This window comes from Dreissena polymorpha, chromosome 4 (assembly GCF_020536995.1).
Source record: "Dreissena polymorpha isolate Duluth1 chromosome 4, UMN_Dpol_1.0, whole genome shotgun sequence".
NCBI lineage: Eukaryota > Metazoa > Mollusca > Bivalvia > Myida > Dreissenidae > Dreissena > Dreissena polymorpha.
In genome coordinates this window covers 134,779,417-134,797,672 of record NC_068358.1, presented here as the reverse complement: position 1 = coordinate 134,797,672, position 18,256 = coordinate 134,779,417, and the positions used below count along the sequence as shown (strand labels likewise).

The 18,256-nt window shown below is 34.8% G+C and overlaps 1 protein-coding gene across 1 annotated transcript; it reads right to left on the bottom strand.

Annotated features, from left to right (window-relative positions):
- Window positions 1-5,659: 5,659 nt before the first annotated feature.
- On the bottom strand, window positions 5,660-15,328 carry LOC127878816 (uncharacterized). Its single transcript, XM_052425343.1, has 8 exons — window positions 15,206-15,328; window positions 13,554-13,722; window positions 12,720-12,823; window positions 11,282-11,413; window positions 9,242-9,424; window positions 8,252-8,373; window positions 7,338-7,467; window positions 5,660-6,177 (listed from the first exon to the last, which is right to left on the bottom strand). Exons 1-8 carry the CDS (start codon window positions 15,249-15,251, stop codon window positions 5,660-5,662), a joined length of 1,404 nt encoding a protein of 467 aa, XP_052281303.1. The 5' UTR covers window positions 15,252-15,328.
- Between the last annotated feature and the right edge of the window lie 2,928 nt (window positions 15,329-18,256).

Below are 18,256 nucleotides of genomic sequence, written 5' to 3'. Positions count from 1 at the left end.
CTTGAATTTTTAAAACAATCAATGGCATATTATTGGTAGATACGAATACTTATAATATTATATTATATGGAATAATGCAATGTTTATAATTTAATGTTAATTTGAAAAACATAGTTTAAATAGTTTTGGCGAGGGAGTCAATTCTAGTCCCTATAATATTAGATTGAAATGCATGAACAGAGAAAGAGCCATTTATAGAATGAATAGCGTTATGTTTAATGACTTCAAACATCATGTAGTACTAAGCTTAGATATTAGTGCAATTGGTGACCTGTCTATTTTTCAATAATGACGAATAGACACACTTATAAACTTAAAGTTCATTAAAAAATGATATAATAAAGAAAACGCTACATAAGTTATGTAAGAGCAAACATAAATAATCTATGTCAACACAAACATCAGCACATATACATTAACAAATGTATAATGCACAATTTAAAACATTCATGTTTTTGTAAAATCTTGTAAGTTGGTATTTCGCAGTTTTGGACAAGCCACACGAACAATTATGAACAAACCGAGTGTTCCGGATTTTGTTTTGCCTAAATTGAGTTACAAAGGAAGCGAACATGAACAATTAATATTCTATAAAAGGTAAAAAATAATAACATTGAACAGTTTATGTAAACAAATGTGAAAATCAAGAACACTGAATACACGGAAGAGAATTATCTAAGATGGTGTAAAGTCTCGTCTAAATCTTTCATTTTTAACTGTGTCATATTTGATGTTTTTCTGTCTGAGAGACATTTGCATGCGCATGGCAGGCGTGGACAATACGTCACTACATTCTACCCATTCTACCAAAGTCGGCAGACGCATTAAGTCCCGGCTCAATTGCACTGGTCCATTTATAGCAAGGCGTCGGAGCGCTACATTAGACTTTGATTTATTAAAGTATATTAAGGAAAGAACATTACTTTGAATACGTGTTTCATTTATCGATTTTTCATGTTCTTCTTTTCGCCTTTTCGTTCTGAGCGCATTGACCTTTGCTATATGTTCTATGCGTTTCATCATATCAGAGACTTTGGTTTCTGTTCGTTGTTGTTGTTCATCCATTATTGGTTCTTTCTTTCTTATTTCAACTAAGGGAACAATTTGTGGAAAAGAATAGTCAGGATGAAGAAATGGATCTTCTTTCGGAACTCTTTCTTTGAAAAAATGTTCCAACTGTTTTGCCTTTGGATTTTCTACAGTTTTGTCTATGTTTGAATTTGTTAAAATGGTACTTTTCAATTTGTTATCCTCAGAAAACATAGGCACAATTTCTAAATCAGGTTTTGAATAGTCGTTTTCTTTCACATGTTTGTTTTCAGTAAAAGAAATATTCTTTTGTACCTGAAGTTGTATTCCTTTTGTCATATCTAATGATAACTCAGATTTTGAAGGATATCGTCCTGTTGTATTTTTCATTACTTTGTTCGTTTCGATGAAATTCACAGAAACGTCTTTAAGTTTTAACTTGTTTGCTCTTGACGATATTCTTTTTTTTCGAACAGCTCCGGTATTCTTTATTTTCATCCTGTACACGCCTTTAGATATAGGATCTTTAAACACGGCTCTTGCGTTTTTGACGTAACTTCGTTTTGATTTATCTAACGATCTTACAGTCAAACTTACACTTTTTCGTTTTGCGTAGCTCGACTGTTTCCTGGCTGTTGGTGGTCTATCTTGACTACTTGTTTTACTGGACGAATTGTTTGGAGTTGTAGGTACTCTTGTTAAATGTTTACTGGGCGCTCTTGTACCTGCTGTTATAGGCTTCACTCTCGGTTTTACAAGTGAAGCTGCCCGGCTTTCATTATCTTTGTCCGAGACTATGTTGCTATTGTCTTTGAATGAAGCTTGTGGAGTGTTACTTTCTGGGACAGGCAAAAAGGAAAGACTTATTTTGTCCTCTAACAAAGTGCTCTGTCTAGACAAACCACGAAATAGGTCCTCAGTTTCAAATGTTGTTAATTGCAACTTAAGTGGTTCCGGTGCTTCCGATACACGGGGTGATTGTAAATCGTTTGCATTAACGCGACTTGCCCTGCTATTGACTCGCTTCGCTTTAACAGTGTTTGGCGTAATTAACGACCTTTGAACCGGGCGTCGTCCGGGAAACCAATATCGGCCGTCGTCAACGGGTGCTATGAGCGCATGCGCCGGCGGCACGCGCTGGACAGCGATCTTACGTGACCTCCTGTGTTTTCCTGCATGGATTGGTGAAATGTAAAATGTAGTGTTCAATCCGCTCTACCGCGCTACAAGAAACAAGTAGCATCACAAAATATAATTACCTTCGACCAACATCCGATCGCAAATTTGTGTTCTTACATCTCTTCGTTTTCTCTTGTTATATTATGGCTACAAAGCTGCTATGCAGATTTCACCCGAGAAAAAAATATACACGAAGTCTTACTAATTTGAAGTAAATTAATAATTCAACAGATGATATGTACACAGTAACAAAATCAAATAGACGCAATGCCCGCTCATAATATGCACGCTTAAATATGATGACATATATCGTTATATTAAATACCTTTGAACGATATATCAGCTACCATAAAGACACAAATATCTAAAATAAAACATTTCTATGTTTAACGAATTTTTGAAACACCATTTAATGCTGCAAACAAACTGGTCATTTGTGGAAAAGATCAAATTAAATACGCCCTCAATCAGGACATAATGATACACACAATATACCGTGAAGAAGTGCAAATACTATTCTATAGCATGGCTAATTGTTGACGTAACATGTCACATTTACAGTATAAAGATACTATTACGCAGTTAAATTTTGTATTTACTTCCATAATTAATATGAAAACCGTATATACACGTTATTATATATACTTTTCTTCAAATGCTCTTGGACTATATTTGCTATTTTAAATGTTAAGTTTAATTTCACACACAAGTTGCGAACTTTGGCAAGCTTTTAAACTGGTTACGACGTCAAGTTTATTTTAAGATTGACCTTTACAAGGCGGTGATCCAGATTTTGTGCTACCTTGGTGTTTGTGTTAAAATGTCTATAATTTCACATGTGTAATATTTCATTTAAATACTGATGGTATAGGAGTGAAGTTTTGCATGCTGTTAAACTGTTTCTCACTGACCGTTCCAAGGCGATGACCAGAGTTGTAATCTTTTTACTGATGGGGATTGCAATATGTTTTGCTTAGCCTTGCAAAGGGAATTGGTAAATTACGTTAAAAAAAAACACTATAGGACAGTACCGAAAGTTTATCTCATAGTAATATCTCTAGAGGTTCAATATTTGTTTATCTTACTTTGCAACGAATTAAAATATCTGTAACGTTTGTCATCTTGCCATGTAAAGCGTTAGATGACATTAAGCGATACAACTGGTCCGACTTTATTAATCAGGATACTGCCTTGCTTTGTCTCCAGACTTTATCATAAACTCTTGAACACATATTAGACAATATGAGTCGCGTTCTGAAAAATCTTGACATAATGCATGTGCGTAAAGTGTTGTCCCATATTAGCCTGTGCAGTCCGCACAGGCTAATCAGGGACGACACTTTCAGCTTTTTTGACATGTTGCGTTTAAGTGAAGTCTCTTCTTAGCAAAAATCCAATTTAGGCGGAAAGTGTCGTCCTTTATTGTGCAGTCCGCACAGGCTAATCTGGGACGACACTTTACGAACATGCATTACGCCCAGTTTTCTAAGAACAAAACACATATAGACAATACGGTTTCATCTATTTGGACCGATAAATACTTATTAGAATGCGTTTGATTTGGGGAAAAATTAACACATCATTATTCAGGATAATATAAGACAACTTGACCATGTCCCAGCAAGGTACGTTCAGGGTTATGGGATGTGGAATAAGGCATTTTAGATACCTCCTATATACAACATATATCCTGATGGGGAAATAACCATTGCAAACCATTTTTATAAATTTCTGTGGACTTCTTAAATATGTATTTACAGCATATATCCTTATAGGGGTATAACCTTTGCAAACCATTTTAATAAAGTTCTGTGGACCTCTTAAAGGGGCCTTTTCACAGATTTTGGCATATTTTGAAGTTTGTCATTAAATGCTTTATATTGATAAATGTAAACATTGGATCTTAAAAGCTCCAGTAAAAAATCAAGAATAAAGTTTAAAAAAGATAAAAATGTAGCCGGTACCAGGGCTGGAACCAGTGACCCCCGGAGTCCTGTAGTTAGTCTGAAGTAAAAACGCATTAGCCCTCTCGGCGATTCCGCCGGGTATACACTGTTTTAAGTATTTTATACCTTATATAAGCAATCTTCGTAGTTTTGTAAATTTAAACGACAACAACAAAACTCTCCAAATTATTCAATCGTTTCGCGTTGCAACGCTTTATAATTTTTAGGTTTTCAAATCGTCAAAAGATACATATAATGGCTAAATTGGACTATGGTAAATGTTCAGTAATACTGTTTCCTCACAAATATCATAACTAAAACGAAAATTTGCGAATCTGAAACAACTTTTTTCAATTTTGTCAATTTACCAAACCGTGAAAAGATCCCTTTAAAGGGGCCTTTTCACAGATTTTGGCATTTTTTAACTTATTCATTAAATGCTTTATATCGATAAATGTAAACATTGGATCGTAAAAGCTCCAGTAAAAAATCAAGAATAAAATTATAAAAAGGAAAAGAACATTGCCCGGAGCAGGTTTCGAACCAGTGACCCCTGGAGTCCTGCCAGAGTCCTGAAGTAAAAACGCTTTAGCCTACTGAGCTATTCCGCCGAGTACATGTACTTGAAGTATTTTATACCTTATATAAGCAATCTTCGTAGTTTCACAAAATTTAACGACAAAAACAGAACTCTCCAAATTATTCAATCGTTTCGCGTTGCAACGCTTTATAATTTTTAGGTTTTAAAATCGTCAAAAGATGCATATAATGGCTATATTAGACCATGGTAAATGTTCAGTATTACTGTTTCCTCACAAATATCATAACTAAAACGAAAATTTGCGAATCTGAAACAACTTTTTTCAATTTTGTCAATTTACCAAAGCGTGAAAAGATCCCTTTAAATATGCATGTAATAGTTTGAATCCATGACAAGTATTGTTCTTCAATAATGTAAAAGAACCAATAAGAACAGTTCCTTCCCGGCTTGTTTGTTTCGGCGAAAACATGTAATTCATTGCAAAGGCATGACAGATTCAAAACTGTATTATGACTCAATATTTATTTTCAAATGTGCAAAAAAATTGGAAATACATAAAGAATTGCACAAAACAAATAGACATGAAACAAAAAGCAAATAACAACAGCATGACATAAGATATACAGTATATCAGAAAGAAATCATAATAAATGTGTTTGATTATATCAAAACACACATCAAATATTAAAATACATGACGTTGTACAACGTTGTCGCTTGCCCTAGACTTTCCAGCAGATGCAACTGTTCATTGGTTACATATATCACATCGCAACATTGAGGTCTTTTATAAAATTTACCGGAGATTGTGACAATACTTTTTTTTACAGTAGACCTTTTTGTATTATTATCTAGTAACAGTTTCTAACTCAATCGTGTTTTAAAGTTCATGCCTTTCCAATGAAGTTATATGTATCACACACAGCGTCACAAACAAATCAGACGGGAACAATTCACAAGGTGCGTTATTTAATAGCTGGAAGTGTGGACTTTTTGAGCTGTGTATCAAGAGGTGACAACGCCTCTCGTGGCGTATGCCCAGTCTCGATCGGAGGCAACTTATGGATGCTTTCCAGCTCATGCAGTTCAACATAATGATATTCGGCCGCAGTTTCAACAGCCTCCGCTTTCTTTTCGTCTGTCGCATTCGACATTGTGTACTCGGGACCAAGGACCTGCGTCAACTTACCATGGGAGACCCCATTTCTAGCAGACATTTCCGTTTTAACGACGCTCGGTGTGACAGCGTCCAGTTCCCGGCTCTTTTCCGTTTCCTCCACGTCCGTTACCTCCTTATCAATGATTCTTGGGTCGACTTTCTTGGCGTTCTTTTTCTTTATAATTACAATCACTACTACTATCACTACGGCTGCGACTGCTACTACGACGATCGCGATAATTCCACCGACAAGGCCAGCGCTCATTGTAGATGTGGCTGTAGTAGTGGAAGGTGTAGCCTTTGACGGGGTCGTTATAACTGGAACTGGAAAGCCATTACGTAAGCACTTGCATTTGAGCCTCTCTATAAAAACGGTTCTGAATGCATGAGTATTAAGTGTCTTACTAGATTACCCTGTATAGTCCTCACATGCTTATCAGGAACGAAACTTTCCGCTTTTATGGTATTTTTCATGTGAAGGAAGTCACTTCTTATCGAAAATCTTATTGAATCTGGGACGACACTTTATACACATGCATTAAACTCCGTTTTCACAGAGCGAGGCTCAATTTTAAACAGATACAACTGCCAGAAAGTCCTAGAGCAAGGATGGCTTGTGTGTTCGCAAACACGGACAATGCTGGACGCCGGCGACTCTGATAGTAAACGGAATGTGGTGGATTTAACTGATTCAGACATAACTAGCATATGAATAGAAACAAAAATGCAACAGCAAAGTTGATGACCACGTCAAGATGTCTGTGAAATGGCCATGCACTAGATCTACTGGGTGAAGTTGATGTTGTTTCCACGGGTTCTGCAATGTCATGTTCAGCGGCGTAATCGAAATGAAGGAACACATGCTTGTTTCACTTATCCAGCTTTATGCAAACAAGCATGTGCGTGCAAAATATTATAATAAAAATAACAAATAACAAATATAATCAAATGACTATTACAAATTGATGTTCTGTAAACAAGAGAATGGCATAATGTTATCATAATATTATGCTTAATAATATGTATTCATTTATATTTGCATTGTACGTTACGCGCATAGGTCTTTTTATATGGCGAGATAGTAGTTCCCAAATGATTGTATGCGTAATAATTTTTAATATAAGTTTATAGAACAAGAATTTGAAAAACATCATTTTCACATAAATGTAAATATTTTTTTTCTTTGCATCTTATGAATAATGCGTTGAGGTTTAAATGTAAATGGAAACTTATTAGGAATGATGTACTCGAAAACGAAATAACTTACCACAGGTCACTGAAAAATAGCAAACAATGAGAATTATAATCCTAAAATAATGAAACCTTTAAATCTTCAAAACATGTTTTATTTTAACTATATCAAATTTAAAATATGAAACAAAAATATCATGCCAAATCTCGAAGTATATGATCGTATGATACATTGCAAGAATTAAAACATTGTGCACGCCTTAACGATTAAAATGTTAATTTTTTGTACTCACATTTCGTTTTCATTTCTAGGGTCTGTCCCTCAGCATCATCATCCGACAGGCTGGTAGAGGTCTGTGTGCTGTTACACTCGTTGGGTCTCATGGTCACGAACACAGAACCAGTTGAGTTCTTGCTGATCACCTGCATGCATGCAAATGGTTGCTTCTGGTTAAAACTTGTTTTAAAACTATACTCTTGGACATATACATTGGTGTACTTGTCAAAGGTCACATGGTAATTGTTGTAGAGATTATCAACGCAATACATAGCTTATGCTTGTGTATGATTCGTTGATAGTTTGCTACAAAGACTCACGCCGATTTAACTGATATCGAAGGGCCCGTTGGCAGTATCAATATGCATGAAACGGCTTCTCATGTCGAACTGTCAATTGCGAATTCTTCTATCTACCCTCAACCCATACTAAATAGCATCCATCCAACCAAGAACACAACAGCTTTAGCTACACCATTGGTTTTCTCATATCAATTCAGCCTAGATATTAATGACAAAATACGAATCGAAGGTTGCCGTGGCGTTAAAGATATGATATCCGTCTAGCGACCTGGCGACCGTTTCAATAAACATCGTAGTACACATTTACGATACGATACATTTTTCGAAGAAGTACATAATTAATTACATTGGCAACTTAAGCGTCGTATATATTTGACGAGCTTGGCGAGCTAGTTCGTCTACTTATTAAGATTACAAAATTTTCTCGTAAGTTAAAATTGTCGTAGGGTCGTTTTGGAGGTCAAGGTATCGACCTCACCGTAGGATCGTTATTTCCTGTAGAATATCAATTACTGCTTCTATCCAGAAAACGGACGCGTGACCGTTTCAATAATCCGTAGGCTTTTGATGGAGTCGAGCTTAAATAAATAGGTTTAAATTACACTAAACACGAAATTAAGGCACTCACCATGCATGTGAACAAGGCGTTACTTGTGTCTGTCAAATTGGGCTGCTCATAGTTATACGTGTACACGATGACCTCGTCATCCGAAGTCTTGCCGCTGTAAAGGCAGCTCGCAGAGGCGTTCTCTGCAGGGATAAAAAGCCTAAGTAAGGCCCAATGTTGTTGTCAGTAAAATATCTCAACAAACAGGGTTGGCAGATTTGTGATTTTTTTTTCTGTTTGACTACACACAAGTTATTTCCTACGTAACGTTATTGAGACATTTCGAACTGTTTAATAAGAAATCGATTTCAATTCTATTTGAAATTCGTGAATATGTTTTTGTTTATACGCAAATATTAATTAACTGGTTAAATATGATAAAATCGAGGAAAATTAATTAAAAACTCAAACGTTTTTACCAAACACATTGGTTAGGGTTGGCAACACAATTAAAGTAAGTCGGGTTTTTGGTAACAAACACAAATTTTACTGCTTATTAGTTTGCATGCCTGATAAAAATATGTGTGTGCCATCGCGAGCACTCATATTAAAGAATTTCAAACTTCTAAGCTATAATATGCCATTGTTAAAAAACTATGTCAATTATTTTACCACTTTGTTTTACGCGAAGTCATGCTATGTGTCAACAAAAAACAAATATAGGTACATACCACAATACCAATTGGTTCAAGAACGAAAGACCCATTCTTTCCCTAATTTCCGGAATCGACCATTTTTTACAGCAAGATAAAAACAAAAACAGCATTTCTTAAACGAGCACCGATATCAGGATACCGAAGAATTAAAAGAAGATTAAATGCTAACAAAATTGACTTAAAATATAGGATAAATAAACGAACCAATACCGATAAGCATGCAAGAATTATCTTCATCCATCGATGACATAATAGCCCCATTGGTGCAAAAAAGTACCATGTGCCTTCTAATCTCCATGACAAATGATACCTTATTGCGCCAATGGGGGTGATATTTTGTCATTCAGACACATACCAGAGAAGAAGTATGTTCCATTGCACAGGACACCTTTCTCTGAGACGGACATCGTCTGTATATCCGTGCATCCGTTCCAGACAGGGCTCGAGCAGGCTAACGAGTTCACCCTCGAGTCCGCCAGGATGTCATACTTGCCGAGGATGACATCCGGGCACTGGATCTGCTCCGAGGTCATGTAACCTGCAGTGTGCGATTTCAATTTTTATCCCATATTTATACAGAAAATTAACAAAATAATACCCCATATGCAGAACGTTAATGCTTGAATACATCTTACACGCGCGATATAGTGACTTCGTTGTGTTCATTTTAAAGTAGTACGTTCCTGAGCCGACAACGACCAATTTAGACAACAACGATTGTGTCTTCGGTGATAGATCTTTTTTATGCAAGTTGTGCTTGTTTCGTTTTGTCCCAGAAAATATAAACCATCACAAACAATGACTTTATCTGTAGACTTGTGTGGTGTTGTGTGGTGTAGAATTATGATTGGAACGTTAAAAACATTTGAAATTATTTCTTGCAAAGTATATATTCTAAGTGTGTTATGGTAGTCTTGGCTTATGACCTGTGTTCATAGAATCAAGAAGAAATTTAATACACCATACTTTCATGCCATGAAAAGTGTTCCTTGCAGCAAAGTCGATATCAGATACGGTTCACATTATGTTTGTTGTACTTTGAGTTAATATTTTAACATACATCTTTACTGAATTAGATAATAATTCAAAGCATGTTTCCGAAAATGAATTATACCATTTATTTACAAAAACATATAGTCTTTATTTTAATGGTTTGTTATTTTATTTAACCATAATATTTGCTGTTTTTTCTGTTGTATTTATTTTGAAACCATGTTTATGTTTGAGATATACAATTATATAGGTCAATTTTCTTCATTCATATGAATGAAATGGATGTTGCATTTTTATGTTTAGATACATTGTAAATTTTACAGTATGCTTTAATCTACGATGTCCGTATATTGTTTACTTTCATATCCCTAGCACAAATGACCTGCGAACGGAACACTGATAGCAGCAAAATATATAATTCTACACCTATCAATAGTATCATAAATGCCAATCTTTTAAACTGTTCACAGAACCGCATGTACACACACGACTTTCCAAAAGAAGCCATTTTTCAAGATCCCATGATTTCAGTATTTGATTGAACTGTTTAAATGTATCTATCAGAATAATTTGCATTACTCAAACGAGTATTTGTTGTTAATAGGTACATACTTTTGCAAAGGCTACATCAACATAAAGAAATAATTCAAACTTACACAGTGCTTTTGAAGTTTGGACGAATATATTGACTATTTTAATTGGTCGTTATGTTCGACACGGCTAAGGTACATGTTGCTTTGATTTCGTTATAGGGTTTGTATTTACATCGATGTAACTAATATGCCAAAATATGCCCATGAAACCGTTCTAAAGTATAAAGATGACAACAATAAAAACGAACCAACATATTTTTTTACAAAAAAATGTCGGCTCGAGCATATATTTTAACCAACGGTTTGACATTACACAAACATCTTTTTTTATTTTTAGATGGTAAAAGTTTCGATGTTTTCAAAAAAGATTGTCTGAAAGAAGATGATGATGAGGCAAACATATATAAGATCTTTGAAGATGACGATAAGTCTGCTTTAACTTTAAATATTTTTTTTTTGTAAAACAAACGAGTGTGTGAGACGTTTATTAACTTATGAACCTTAGTAGTATACAACTTTAGATGCTTTTGGCATACCGACACTGAACGTAAAATCTTTATCTGTAAACCCTTTCCTGCTCCGGGCCAAAATGAAAATGGTTAAATGCAAACAGCATAAAACCAGAACAGCCTGCGAGTAACTCACAGTCTGTTCAAGCTTTATGCTGTTTGCTGCTCATCATTACATATAAAATAAAGCCTTGTAATCTTGAATATAGTAAATAAAGTATTTAATTTAATTTGATTTTTTCAACGATTAGAAAGCGTCAAAATGAATAGCTAAGCAGAAAAGAGTTTTCGTCTCTTTACCGTCTTTCACGAGCATTTTGGCATTCTGGATGGTACCGGCGTCGGACGCGGCAGTACACACCTCGGCGGAAGTGACGCTTGTCGCCGTGTTGTCGATGAGGATCACATGCTCGTTGATATCATCTATTTTAGCTGGATTATAAAAGAACTTAAGTCAGCCTGAGACGTAACGTGCAAATTGTGACGTGCGCGTTGTAGCGTTGTATAATGACGATTGTTATTATTATAGTATAATTGTATACGTTTACAATAATATTTCTTTTCATGTACACATTTCTCTTTCAAAATTCTTACAACAATATCAGACCAAAACATCGAATCAAGGTAATCGGCAGAAATATTCATTTAGCGAAAAAATAGCGATTTTTTTTATATATATCACAAGCTTGTATAACTATACTTATTATGCAACAACATCATTTCAAACATTTTAAACGATTCTCATTAATTGCACTTGGAATATTCAAATACGCAGCAAGAATGATTTGAGCCGCGTCATGCTAAAATGGGTCTTATGCCATTTGCGGTCAGCGTTGCCCCAGATCAGCCTGCGCATTGTACAGTCTTGTTAGGACCGCCCCTCTCCGCTAATGATACCACTAAATCTTGCGTGACTTTATAGGAGACAGCGTATCTCCCCACCCGACTTGACCAGAATGTGCGACAGCGCAGGCATGCCTGTAGCTACGCTGGTCGCTTATGGTGTAAGACCTATTTTCAAGCGACGCGGGTCATTTGTGATTGCATATTTGAACGAAATATACATGCAAAGATGTATTAAAAGGGATCTTTTCACGGTTTGGTAAATTGACAAAATTGGAAAAAGTTGTTTCAGATTCGCAAATTTTCGTTTTAGTTATGATATTTGTGAGGAAACAGTATTACTCAACATTTACCGTAGTCCAATAAAGCCAATATATGTATCTTTTGACGATTTGAAAACCTAAAAATTATAAAGCGTTGCAACGCGAAACGATTGAATAATTTGGAGAGTTCTGTTGTTGTCGTTTAAATTTACGAAACTACGAATATTGCTTATATAAGGTATAAAATACTTTTTCTTTTTATACACGGCGGAATAGCCGAGAGGGCTAAGGTGTTTTTACTTCAGACTCACTCCAGGACTCCGGGGGTCACTGGTTCGAGCCCTGGTACCGGCTACTTTTTTTTCCTTGTTTTAATTTTATTCTTGATTTTTTACTGGAGCTTTTAAGATCCAATGTTTACATTTATCAATGTAAAGCATTTAATGACAAACTTCAAAATATGCCAAAAAAGGCCCCTTTAAATGACAAAAATCAGTCTATTCAAGCGCATGTTTTGCACAAGAAATGCAATGACGTTAACGTCGGGGAAAGCTGGTAAAAATGTTTGTGAATTCTTCAACGCAATGTTTCCATATTAGTCATCATGCTACGAGAGACAAAACCGGACTCACATGTAAGCAGGTAGTACAGATACTTCTGATCTGTTATCTTCTCGAACTTCAAACACACGAATGCGTTCACAAAGTTACCCCCAAGAGCGTCGAATTCGTTCGATCTGAAACAAATGTCACGTACACTTCTTCGTAAAATATGTGCTTATACATGTATAGCGTTTTAACTGCATGTAGATTCCAATTTTTGGCGCTGACTAGGACAATATCGTCCGATTCAACGTCTAATATTGACTTTTTTCCATGACTACATCTGAATTGATGATAGTATTGATCTATAATCAACACTAATCTATTATTATATTTATCCCACTTTTAATTAAGTAAACCTTTTTATTTAAACAGAATTAGTTTGACTGGATAATTTCGATGGATTTATGACGTCATTTCGTCGAAATATTGACGTCATTTCCTGCCCTTGATTATAGATGATATTTAATCAACGGGACTTTAATCAACCGAATTCGCTGTTAAAGTGGGATAAAACATTTAACTGTATAGTTAATTTTCTTTTTTCTTTTGTATGTTCGTATGCATGTTTCAATATGTATACTTGTGTTTTGTTACTGAAGACCACATTGTAAAAAAGAAATTATTTCTTAATGTGAATTCTTCATGAAATAAAGTTATTATTATTATTATTGTGTTTATTTACAGCGTACGGCGCCCCCTTCACCCCCGAAAACATGACCAAACACAAATGTAGCTAAAATTCAAAACGTGTCCCAACTTTCTTGCGCCTTGTAAGTTATTTACACAGGAAACTCCGGTCCTAACTAAATACAGCATCGGATTCGGAATGACCTCATATAAGTGACAATGTTGGTTACGTACTTAATTATGAAATTTCCACCATCGTAGAGGTAACATTCGAACGACAGGCCCGTGAAGGAGCCGATGTCATAACCGGTGAGGTGTGTCTGGTTAAAAGACAGTAGCCCTTTCACCGAGCTCAACCAATCAGCATCTTTCAGTTTTGATGGGAAGTTGCAGGCAGAGAGCGCTGAAATAAACGTTAGAATATTCGTGTGATAACACAAACCAGTGCAAAGTACCAAATATGTTTTCGGATAAGCTGTCTAGCATATGCTTTATTGTTCACAATACGGATTTAACTGTTTTGAAATATTCTCTGCATTAGTCCCTAAATAAATAAATAAATTCGAACATGAAATCGCGAATCGAGAACATGTTCGCAATTCACTTGCTAAAAGAAAAGCGTGGCAACACATCGACGTTTGAAATCCTTTCAAGGAATGTGCATATGAGTCGTGTTCTGAGAAAACTGGGCATAATGCATGTGCGTAAAGTGTCGTCCCAGATACATAGATGCATTTGAAGTCCGCACAGGCTAATCAGGGACGAAACTTTCCGCTTTTATGGTATTTTTAGTTTCAAAGAAGTCCCTCCTTACCGAAAATCAAGTTAAGGCGGAAAGTGTCGTCCCTGATTAGCCTGTGCGGACTGCACAGGCTAATTTGGGACGACACTTTACGCACATGCATTAAGCCAAGTTTTCTCAGAACACGACTCATATATATATTTAATATACTAATGAACGGATGCACTCGTTTTCAGTTATTTGCCCATAAAGAACTGACCGAAATGAAGACATTTCATATAACCGTTGGTAGAGCCATCGTATTTACGACACTTATATAATTATTCGTACATCACTATCTAGTATCGTTTCGAAAGGCTTAATTAAGCATCTTGATCGAAGAAAGTAGTTTCCAGCATAATACGATGAGATTAAACTTTTATATTTTATGCAAAACTGGGATCAATTGTAATTTCAACGCCGATTGTCTTTTTTTAAAGAAATGTATTGAACCAAGTTAGACAAATGTGTGTGTTGTTATTGCGAGTATAGTTGACGTTCTGCAGCGTGTTGTCGTGTGGGCGACTTTCAACAAGATGCCGAAACGAAAAAACACACAATACAATTAGATAGCGGAACGATGAAACGGACGCCAATATGACAATAGAGACATATGCAAACATTTAAATCGTTCTGGCATATACGAGACGCTAATTTTTCGAGTAGTGGCACATATATATTTGATTAAAGTGTTTTTCAACGATGTACTATGAGCAAGTCTAAATAAAAGACTATGTTCTGTTTCGTTCTGTTCAAACCGCTTTGTTTAAATCAGCCAATAAACGCTGTATATTAAAATAATTTGATTGCTGTTTTTGCGATTTGTTAAATTTATATTGTTTCTTCCAACAGAAACAAAGATAAATCTGAAATAGTTGTGATATATAGAATAGCAGGTGATGTTTTTACACAATTGTTTACGTATAACTTAATCATACTATCGTAAACTATATTCTAATAAACGTCGAAAAACAGAACATCATACATCATAAAAAGTATTTTGCATTTTCAATGAGTAACCTGTAACGATTTTACAAACAATTCAATTTAACATCGATTAAATACTTTCAGTAAAACTGTATTTGAAAACACACAATACCCTTACCTGAGCCAAAAACCATACACAACAAAACACAGGTTTTTAGTGTCATTTTAATTGCACTATCAATTTTAAAATCAGTATTTTCTATTTAAAATAAACATAGCTTTAGCAGCATTGTTAACGTTGTTATATCAACCAAACTGGAATTATGAGTTGTTCCAACTAGTTTTAACTGTGATTAAAAGGCGATCGTTGGTGTTACATAGGATTAATGCGGACGCAATATTTAATCGTTTAAACCGCCTTTTGTTTTCAGATTTATGTGAGTGAAGAAACAACTATGTTGTGAACCATTTGTTAAATACATATACATGGTTATTATGATTCAAGTGTTAAGAAGGACGATGTATTAAGAGCAAGGGCGTAGAGCACATAATCATGTCAAATGAAAAGACAGCCGTATTCACATGTACGTGTAACCAAACTCGTACTTAAAAAAACCCGTCTAAGTTTCATTTCGTTCACTTCTTTTAAAGGGATCTTTTCACGCTTTGGTAAATTGACAAAATTGAAAAAAGTTGTTTCAGATTCGCAAATTTTCGTTTTAGTTATGATATTTGTGAGGAAACAGTAATACTGAACATTTACCATGGTCTAATATAGCCATTATATGCATCTTTTGACGATTTTAAAATCTAAAAATTATAAAGCGTTGCAACGCGAAACGATTGAATAATTTGGAGAGTTCTGTTTTTGTCGTTAAATTTTGTGAAACTACGAAGATTGCTTATATAAGGTATAAAATACGTCTAATATGCGTACTCGGCGGAATAGCTCAGTAGGCTAAAGCGTTTTTACTTCAGGACTCTGGCAGGACTCCAGGGGTCACTGGTTCGAAACCTGGTCCGGGCAATGTTCTTTTCCTTTTTTAAATTTTATTCTTGATTTTTTTACTGGAGCTTTTACGATCTAATGTTTACATTTATCGATATAAAGCATTTAATGAATAAGTTAAAAAATGCCAAAATCTGTGAAAAGGCCCCTTTAAATAAATAAACACTTATCTATGAAATCAAATCTTCAACGCACGAATTTATGTAGAGAAAACTGAGATAACAACTTTGGGATTATTATGTGTAGATTCTCCATGTATTTAATTAATTTATAATGTATCTTGTATTATTTTAAACTGTTTTAAATCTCTTAACAAGTTTGAATATGTAGATGTATTTTAATATTAACAATTGGTCAACATCAATCGATGTTGTTAACAAAGAACGTATAAATTTCATTACCAAAAATGTAAGATGACCGATATATGCAGGTATAAATTAGGGCTGCATTACATATATTACATTGTTTCATTACATGTGGATATTAAATTTAACTGCCGTTAAACATGCAATGAGCGTCCATAATTGTTTGAAAGTGGACAGATCTATTTTTAACTGTGTCCAAGGTTGCGACATATAACATTATAAATGGTAATTCAATTTTTAGTCTTGATAACCACAGTTTAAACTAAAAAAAATGGCGTAAACTAAATACGCCCGTGCTTTAAAATGTAACACCCAAAATCATGCAGCCCGTGGTTAAAGGTTAACACCCACAATCATGCGGTCGTTTCGAAAGCTCGATAGGAATTATCGTTCGATTTATGTGCCCAGGTTGTTTTGTGACATTGGCTAGTTGGAAAGATTGATAGGCGAGACTTGTTTTAAATCACTAATACATTAATCCGATTGTGTCTTGTTTTAAATCACTAGTAACACACTAATCCGTTTTTCTGATTTTGATTATGATCATGCACTTTCATTCTCATGATTATTTGTATGTTTAATACTTGTATTAAAAAAGCATAATATTTTCGAGATATGATTTAAAAACCTTTCAAGAACAATGATTTTGAGGCTAAATGTACAGGTACAAAACTCAAGGTGCCACATACTCTTACATTGTAACATGTATTGCACATCAGTTTTTTTTATTTTGTTAATATATATATATATCTTTTCTTGTTTGTGAGATATGTCAGACTTTCGTAGTATATAATATTGAGCAAATCAAAATACCATATGAGAACATATTTAAAAAAGAATCAATATCACTAAAGCTGTTTATTTGAAAACAAAAGTTTGGGATCCCTAGGTCCCGTGTTAAAATCCCTTGCGGATTATTTAGTTGTTTAAGCAAATTAAATATAATAATATAATATATATCTTCTCCCCAACAAAGTACCTGTCGTATTGAGTAGGACATATAATCATCAAAGCACCAGCACCTGTAATTCTTTCTTTCTATAATGCAACTATCGCAGGTTCGGGGAACGATCAAATTTGAATTTAAAATCCGTTTTTACTTAGTTTATGTGACTGTCTGATTTTAAAATGGACAAGAGTCTGCATATGTATAAAATTGTTCGCAATGAAAGTGCACGTAGCGATGGATCTTAACAACACAATCTTCTTTACGTCGATGCAGAGACGAACATGATAAACACTATAATTAATAAATAAATGAATACAGCTGGTATATGGTATTTAGTGATACGTCATTTATTTAATATTGTATATTTTGATTAATTCTTAAACGGTTTGTTTTACACGCTAATTGCAATATGTTTCATAACGGCTCAGTTTCAACCGCAAATGATATTCACCTTTCTTTTACCAGTATCGTTCCAAACAGATGATTTTTGTACGGAGAAAATATGGTGCTGACTAAAGGGGTCACATGATCCTATTGACACATCGTTTTATGGATACATTGTAGGTAACGTAAACATGACTGTATATATGAACAAACATAAACAAGAACGTAAAAATCTTCACGCCAAGAAAGATCTAAGCTAACAAAGGTTACACAAAGACATACTTGCGCGCTCGTGTAAACAACGTTTTTGTTTCAAGTCAGCGTTTGTAAATATTCACAAAGAAATGAATGAAACACTATAACTCTACGAAACGTTGACGATATTTAGTCGTTTAGTCAAACGAGTGTCGATTGTGAATGAATACGCACCAAATTGCTGGAAAGTGATAACTAGCTACGTAAGTATAGTTTTACCTGAAATGTTTAACAATCGAATTTACAATAATATAAACGGATGTTAAA